The sequence below is a fragment of the Peromyscus californicus genome, unplaced genomic scaffold (assembly GCF_007827085.1).
Source record: "Peromyscus californicus insignis strain IS unplaced genomic scaffold, ASM782708v3 Scaffold_9__1_contigs__length_137607984, whole genome shotgun sequence".
In the NCBI taxonomy this organism is placed as follows: domain Eukaryota; kingdom Metazoa; phylum Chordata; class Mammalia; order Rodentia; family Cricetidae; genus Peromyscus; species Peromyscus californicus.
In genome coordinates, this window is record NW_026294617.1 from 90956191 (window position 1) to 90964835 (window position 8645).

Consider the following 8645-nt stretch of genomic DNA (forward strand, 5'->3'; position numbering starts at 1 on the left):
CTTAAGTTGACTGTTAATGGCTTTTAATAAAAGGAAAGAAACTCTAAAAACTGATGTAATCATGAGGTTGCAACATTACTCATAGGTAAAGGTGCTTTCCTGAAAAGCCTGAAGACTTTAGTGTCATCCCACAGCTCATGGGCAAAGGGAGAGAGGCAAGGCCATTACACAGAGTTGTTCAAACATCCTACATACATTCCATTGCTCAGATAACATACATCACATATACACACTTGATAGTAAAGAAGAGAAAATTTCAAAAATCATAAGGAATATATGAAAAAGAAACACTCAATTGAAGCTCTCTATATATATTTAATTTGATTCTTACAATTTTGATTCAGCATGGATTGCAATAAATGGATCTTCAGCAGAGTTACTAATAGAAAAGTGAGCATTGCCATCACTGCCAACAGTGACTTTAATTCCAGTGCAATTGCCATCAATTTTGTCTCCAGAAATGACATCACAGTATGTGCCAGCAGGAAGACCAGTCTGTAAAGTTGTTGACAATGACCTGGAAAAAAAAGTAGTATTTAATTTAAATTCAACCCAGGGAAGTGCAGGAAGATTCGTTGTGTATAAAACAATGTCTCAACTATGTGCTATAGAACACTAAGGACTCAGAGCCTCAGTAAGAAAATCAAATACCAAGACTGGGAGTGGGGAAACAAGAGAAATCTCCACACCAAAGGCATTATTATGGACGTCTGTTAGTTTCATGGGCTGTGGTGACTGCTCCCAGACACAGAAAACTAAAGAACCCTGTGGAGGACAGTAGTAAAAGCCTTCTGTGAGGACCATCATTTTTTCAAGTCCAAGCTCTGCTGGATTTAAACTTATGACTTTAAAAAATGTTTGTAAGATCACTTTTTTCAAAAGTTAATAGATTACATGAAGCCACAAAGGATTTTTTTCTAGAATTAAACATTAACTAGCATTTCTATGGATAAATACACATTTGTAGTGGAGGAAACTGTCTGTATAAGGTAATTCTGATGTTCTTAAACAACCAGTCATGTGTTCTTTCAAAAAATATGTAATTTAATTATTTTGTTTCCAATTAATTAAATACAATTTATGGAAAATATTGTTAACCTGATAGGAAGCTAATTTTGTGCTAAGACAGTTCACTGGCTCTCAAAGCTATTTATGAGCAGGAGTTATTTGTTTGTTTTTTTGAGATCAGGTTCTCTCTACACAACCTTGACTTTCCTGGAACTCACTATGCAGACCAAGCTTGCCTCAAACTCACAGCAGTATGGGTGCCTCTGCCTGCAAAGTGGTGGCATTAAAGACATTTGCCTCTACACTGGTATCTGAGCTAGAGATCTACAGATGAGGAAACCATAAAATAAGACTAAGATGGAAGAACTACCGTGAAAGAATAATAATAAAAGTTTAAAGGCAAAACTAAGCAGCTTCTTGAAGATGCTCATTGAACAGATGCAAGCATATGCATTTTTTCTAAATATTTAAGACAAACAGATAGAACATTGAAGGCTGTATATAAGTACAATGGATAAAAATAAGTGATATTCAAAGGTAGTGGGAAAGTACTCGAGTACGAATAAGGTACATTGTTTAATGACATTAAGACATATTTACTATTTATATGCTTTGTGAAATGTGACAAATGAGCTTGCAAATACGAATGTATGCTACTACCATTGTAAGCTGTGGTAAAAGATCTCAAAACCAAAGTTTTATTAAAAGGAAGGAAAATATGTAAGCAAATATCATTTTTTCTTCTGTACCTTGAAAATTTTTGTGGCATAAATTCATTATCTAAAAGCTTTTTCACATATGGAAAATATAAATGAAAAGGGAAAGAAAAAAGGGTCTAAGAGTATAACAGTATACAATCCTACTTTAATTGATATCCACTTACCAGTCGTCATTGTTAAAGACAATGAATCCTCTGTTCCCTCTGCCAAAAGCCACTTGGTTGCTGCCATTATCCCACCAGTTTGAGAAAGGCTGACCATTGACGACGTTTCTGAAGGCAACCATGTTCCTAGAAGCACAATATCATGTGAAACACTGGTACCCTTAAACTTCAACAGTTTAAAACATAGAGTTAACCAGCTTTCTTATTAGACAAGCTCTGTAGGGGACACTCCCAACCTTATTTGACGCCATCGATGTTCACAGACCCAGTCATTGCCACAAGTGGTGTCTGGATTAATGGTCACTTCTTTGGTTACTCCGTTGTTATTAGGTGGTCCAATCCAGTCATTCACATCCTTAATTATTGAAAGAATCAGGTCATTTGAATGCTTATATCTGCCAGTTTTTTTCCACTACAGCAAATGCAAACCAACACTCTTACTCTACTTCTTTGTCTGCAGAGTATAATTTCAATATAAGCCCATCACTGAGTTACAGTGAAGGCTACAGACCTTCACGGAGTCCTTAATGTCCATGAAAATTCAGGTTCTCTACTACTCAATTCAAAACTCCAGTAACAAATTTTAAACAACTCTTTATCTATCAATGTAGTAGCTGCTCAATAGCACTAAAGGCTCTCAATGTCACCTAACACTAACAAAATTAGAGCCAGGAACACTAGCAATAGAGACCAGGCTCTAGTAACTACCTGAAAAAAACTTCATCCTCTACATAACATGAATATGCCTCAGTTTATCCACAAATCAGGACATAGTTCTTGGCTATTATAGAAATTAAAAAGCATCTATGAAAGTGCTTTTAATATAACAATTTCTAAGTTAATATTAGTTGATTTCTTATTAATTTCTGGTAAAATGTGCTTATAGAATAGCCTAACTTTCCTTATTAAACTTAACAAATATTAAATGAACATTTGACGATGGCTTAAAGATTAATACATTTCTGAAAAAGGAAAAGGCTCATTCTAAGCAGGAAAGCTCTTCAGGAACAGAACAAGTTTAAATAAAAACAGATAGAAACTCATTTTGAAAAGAAAATAGAAAAAAAATTGTCAAACTTCTAAAGAAGAAACATTTCTATTTTATATTTGATGTTTCTCTGTGATTCTGGATTTTTGCATTGAAACAGAAAACTTCAAATAATCTTTCAGATATCCTAAGGTCTTACTTAGGTTAATTTTGAAACTGTTTAAACTTGTGCACCAAACCAACAACATATATTGTTTATAATATATTGTTTATAAATACATTGTTTATAAACAAAATTTTTTTAGATTCCCTAGCAAATCACTGGTCTGTAATTCTCATAAATTCCAATCTATTATATTCCTTAATTAAATACAAATCAGCTATCTTCTTATTCCACAGGAAAAAAAATTAAAAGTATTTGATATGCTGATTTGAATAGAGAATTTGATATTCTATTCAGTGTTAACAGGTATGATCCCATGTTGACTTTATGGGTCAGAACTTTATTAGGGCTACCTGTTTTCAATCTGTATTTTTCTCTTATTTAAACTATTGCTTTTACTATCAAATACATTTTCAATGTCTTTACTTTACAAAAATTTAGGGAACAAACAATAGTAAGTATCATATGCTATAACTTGATGTGAAATTAAAACAGAACTATTTTCTTTTCCAGATTATAATGTGCTTTTAACAACTCCAAGACTTACTTGTCCATTCTGGAAGTTTCTTGTCCAACGGTAACTTGACATTACTCGTGTGAATCCATAAGGATGAGCCAACATAAATCCAACAGCCATTTTATACATTCTGAAAGTTTCAAAAGGGTATTAAAGCAGAAGTATATAATATAAAACTGTCATTAATGACAGGTTACACAACAGCAAAGAATGTTTTCGCACCTGGCATCCCAGAATGTCAGGATGGATGCTCCTCCAGCACCATGTCCTCGCTGATTATCATGGTTGTCCACAAAGACAAGGGCTCTGTCAGAAGGCACGAAACCCCAACCTTCTCCCCAGTTCCTAAAATTAAAAGAGCATATTATTACTTCACAAAGCTTAGAGTAACTTTCCATATGGCACCTTCATTAATCTAAATAAATGACAATTCCATAAGAGTTTATCTTACATGTAAATATGCACATATATATATTATCATTTTCTATGATAATATACATCCTCTTTTAGTCTTACAATATAATATTGTTGGTCTTAAAACATTTTCTTTAAATTTTTCATTGTATTGTAATTTAATGACTTGAGAAATAAACCATCCATTTTACATTATATAGAATGGAAATCAACTGTGCTGCCATAATACAAAAATTCAGTTTCCAATTAATTATTTGATATAACATGTAAATTTTATACTTCACCACATTATAAGTATAATTTATCAATATAATTATTCTTGTAATAATAATCTAACTTTAATAGACCATAGGTAAACATTCCTGGAATCTAATGGATTTATCACAAACAGACAAATCATTAACTAATTTTGGATTTCCAGGATTATGTGATGATTGACATCGCTAATGGAAAGTATACTTAGTTGTGGTTTAGAAACAGTAACCCTGATAATCAACAGCTTCACACTTGTTTAAATGAGAATAGTTGAAGATACATCTTATTGATGTCAAATGGCAAGAGATCTATGATAGATGAAATGAAGAAATGGTGTATATTTACTTTAAATAGGACATCTTCTCTCCATCCCACTTGCGGATGACTGTGCCAAGTTTTGCTCCATACTTGAATTCTGTCACACGGCCATTTCCAAAGTACTCACTACCTTTAATTGCCTCACCACCCAGATCAATGACCTAGTAAATACATTGGGTCAGCTGTAATTTTTAATATGAATTTAAATCATATTATTTAAATATATTGTCATGAGAAATTCTTAGCATATTTTGTTTTTTGAAATGTTCCTAATGAGTTTTGTTTACCAAGATTCTGATTTCTTCATAAACTGTCTGTCACACTGTTGAAAGAAACCAAATGACAGGGTCACTTCTTATCCTCCAGAATGGCTGAATGAAGGGAAAACACTTGCTGTCAAGTTACCAAAATGAGTGCTTATAAATTCATTATTGTTTCCAAGGCAACAGAGATAAAAGGCATTATCCCCAGGACATTTCAAATGGCAGTATTGTTGAACACAGAGCTTCATCAATTTGTCCAAACAGTTCTAAACCTGATAACATGAGAGGATTCTAAACTCAAAAATATCTGAATAAGGCAACAACAATTATGGTTGCTCTCTTATAATGGTGTCTGGGGATTTAGAGAATGAATTAATGAAGTTTGCACTAACTCATAACCATGTGGGTAAAGAATTAAGTGTGCTACCTCTGAATAGCAGCAATCCTATTATTAAACACTCACATTCTACACTCTGTGAGTGACTATTAACCCACATTATGAATTGTATGCTTAGTTAAATCGCCTATCTACTATCATGTTTACACAATGATGACATTTAAAGAAAAGCCCTCAAGGCCTCAACACTACACAGAGAACTATAGAAAGAACTAGAGACAACTGAGGAAATCAGAAAATGGGAAAGGCAGACTTCCCTGAGGAAAGATCACACTAACTGGTTGAACAGTTCCAACATATTAATATATAGGTAGCAATATATGGACTACGCAAGTTATATATAAGAATATATGTGCATAGATAGATTAATAGATAGATAGATAGATAGATAGATAGAGACAGATAGATAGAAAGATAGATAGATGATAGATACACAGACAGACAGATAGTGTTTGTGTGTGTGTGTGTGCAATAACAATAAGTCAGAAGAAGAGAACATAAATTTGAAGTAGTGTATGAAGGAGTATATGGAAGAGTTTTGAGGGAAAAAGGAACAAAGAAGCATTGTAATTAATATATAGTATCAAAGCTTTAAAAAGAACATGTTTATTGTTTTACCTCTTGAAAAATGAAAGGTCTGCTTCCTTGAGAGAACCACTGTGTATTGAGGTTATGCAGCTTATCCAAAACTGCTTTTATGTCTGCAGGCCACATGTGCTTAGCAGCATCAAGTCTGAAACCTGCTACACCCATGTCAATGAGACGGTTCATATAATTAGCCACTGTGGTACGAACATAATCTTTCTCAAGTGCAAGATCCAGAAGGCCAGACAGACGACAATTTCTGACCTATTGATGCAAAAAGTGATTGATTTATGAAAAATCATGTCTGGTCTAAGAATCATTTTATCATTCAGTCACTCACTCATTTACAAGTGGATATTTTCCTAGTGCCTTTACTTAGAACATGGGAAGTACTGGTGTTTTAATTTGGACACAGTATTTAAAATACTTTCTGTTATACATATAGAAAATATCAGAAAATATTGGTGAGAATTTTAGATGGCTAGTTCTCACTCCTCTCTCTCTCTCTCTCTCTCTCTCTCTCTCTCTCTCTCTCTTTCTTTTTCTCTCTCTCTCTTTCTCTTTCTTTTTCTCTCTCTCTCTTTCTCTCTCTCTTATGTAGTTCTCAGAATCCAATCAGGAACTTCCACATTAAGTAAGTGCACTGCTACAAATCTGAAAATACAATATTGATTTTTATTTCTAATAATTTTCAACATGATAATATTTAATAATTGATTAAAAATGCTTTTAGATTTTTCATACAAAGTCACTAAAGAGCATGTCTCCATTTTATCATTGATTTTGGTGTATCCCTAAAAAATAATGCAACAAAAATCCAGGGCAATTTTTTTATTTCTATTTTTCAAGCATTCTGTCTTAGTAACCTGTTTTCCTATGGAAACTGAAGGATTTGTCCAATGGTCATAAATAAATGCCTTGTGCATACCTAGATACCTAGTGCTTCTTTATTATGATCAACATTTCTCTCATTACCTGATTAGCATCATTGTAGTTATAAATTTCTCCGTTACATTTACCATCGTTAAAATCCCAAGCAGAGTATGGGACTGATGGAAACTCCCTGTTGTTAGCATTGTAGTAACTTCCACAGGTACTGCTTGTTCCTGCACCACCGCCTGCGCCACACATGTGATTAATAACAGCATCCACATAAATACGGACCTGGAGAAGAAAAGCACATAGTTCAGCTAGACTCTGGAATCTAAAGTTTCAATGGAAAACTCATAGCCTGCTAGCAAATCTCCAAACTACATCTTCTGATGCTTTATAGATTCATTTTAGAAAAGCAAGTCAAGTGGGAAAGGGAACTAATGTGAAATAAAATCAACAATAGTCCTAAAATCTGAAAAAATACAGAAATTTAAGTGGAGATAAACAGAAACTATCATAACTACAAAAAAGATGAGTTTTTGAGGAAGTAAAACACAGTATAAAAAGACAGTGTCATGTTTGAAATTTTGCAGGATCTTGAGAAGAACCTAGCTTACAATATCTACTATGTCTGTAGGCCAGAAGGTAGAATGATGTCTCTTCATTATAGGAGAAAGATATTTACCATTAAAAACAATGACGGGGAAGAAAACCCAAGAATTGTGTGGAAAAGAGGAATCATATAAGATGACTTTATCCTCCCATCTGCCCCAACACCTAACAGAGATATGTTAAGTAGTGTTTGTAGCTATTAATTTTAAAAGTGAACAGTTTGCTTTATGAATACTTTTCTTTTAAATTCAACAGGTTTATATTCAAGGACTTAAAAGGTGGCAATAAGACACAAGTACATTTTCAATAATAGATAAAAATATAAGTAAAATTTTAGAAATTAAAAACCTATTCAAACAAAAAGAACCAAAAAGAAAGAGAAATGTTAATTTTAAAGACAATGTGACAACACTTACACCAACGTTGTTGCACCTCGTTACCATGTCTCTGAATTCATCTTCATTTCCAGACCTTGTGCATATTTTGTAGCTAATTGGTTGGTATCTTTCCCACCAAGGCCTTGATGGGTTATAAACTACAATATTTTCATTGGGTGGAGAGACCTACAAATAGAACAATTATAATTAGTACCAGATTACAGCTAACTTTACATAGTAAATCTTGTAGAAACCTATCAGTGATCTGACATTACTTCTCAACCCATGCACATGCATTTCCCTAGGTTACCAGCTGCTGGAATATATGGAAAGACATTGCAGAGGTCCAACTTACATCCTACAACAAAGTATAAAGAAGCTATACCCACCCAACTTCTTCCTTCCACAGGAAAAGTTAGGTGTGAAATGAAGTTGTCTCCAGACTCACTAGTCTTGATTAAAATACTGTTTTATGTGAGGACAGTAAACTCTGCATTTATATTGTGATTAAATCTTACCTGCACCCCTCCAAATCCCTTAGGAGCTAAGTATCGCTCACATTCCTTGGCAATATCAACCCAGCGCCACTCAAACAGGTGGACAATAGCAGTCCGCCCATACTGAGTTTGTGGGTCATATTGAGCCCAGCAGAACCCAATGAGGGAAATGAGCAGAAAGAACTTCATTTTGCTTCGAAGTTGTCAGTGTTCTTTCTAGTGCCTATTTATATGCTGCAAAAGGTACACTTTACAAAGTCAATGTTTATCAATACATATTTACAGAATAAGCTTTTTATCCATAATCTAAAAGATTTGTCATGAAGATGTGAACAGGTGAAGGTGCTTCAGAAACTCTCATGGAAAATACACTGAAAGCCATTTCAGGACATGCATTATTTGATTAGTGTATCTTATTACTAGTATTGTTGGAGTACATCTTATTTCTGATGTATTCTACTAAGACAAGGAAACTATAATTGAGGCAAGTACAGC

The 8645-nt window shown here is 33.7% G+C and overlaps 1 protein-coding gene across 3 annotated transcripts; it reads right to left on the reverse strand.

Annotated features, from left to right (window-relative positions):
• Positions 1–327: 327 nt before the first annotated feature.
• Positions 328–8360, reverse strand: LOC128105740 (pancreatic alpha-amylase). 3 transcript variants are annotated; one of them, XM_052731042.1, is made up of 10 exons: positions 8172–8360; positions 7693–7839; positions 6767–6955; positions 5825–6055; positions 4574–4707; positions 3782–3904; positions 3590–3689; positions 2128–2246; positions 1892–2017; positions 328–517 (listed from the first exon to the last, which is right to left on the reverse strand). In XM_052731042.1, exons 1-10 carry the CDS (start codon positions 8337–8339, stop codon positions 328–330), a joined length of 1527 nt encoding a protein of 508 aa, XP_052587002.1. In that variant the 5' UTR covers positions 8340–8360. The 3 variants fall into 3 exon arrangements, with proteins under 3 accessions (XP_052587002.1, XP_052587000.1, XP_052587001.1); XM_052731040.1 differs by having other exon boundaries at positions 5990–6055; positions 8172–8339; XM_052731041.1 differs by lacking the exon at positions 5825–6055 and having other exon boundaries at positions 8172–8339.
• Between the last annotated feature and the right edge of the window lie 285 nt (positions 8361–8645).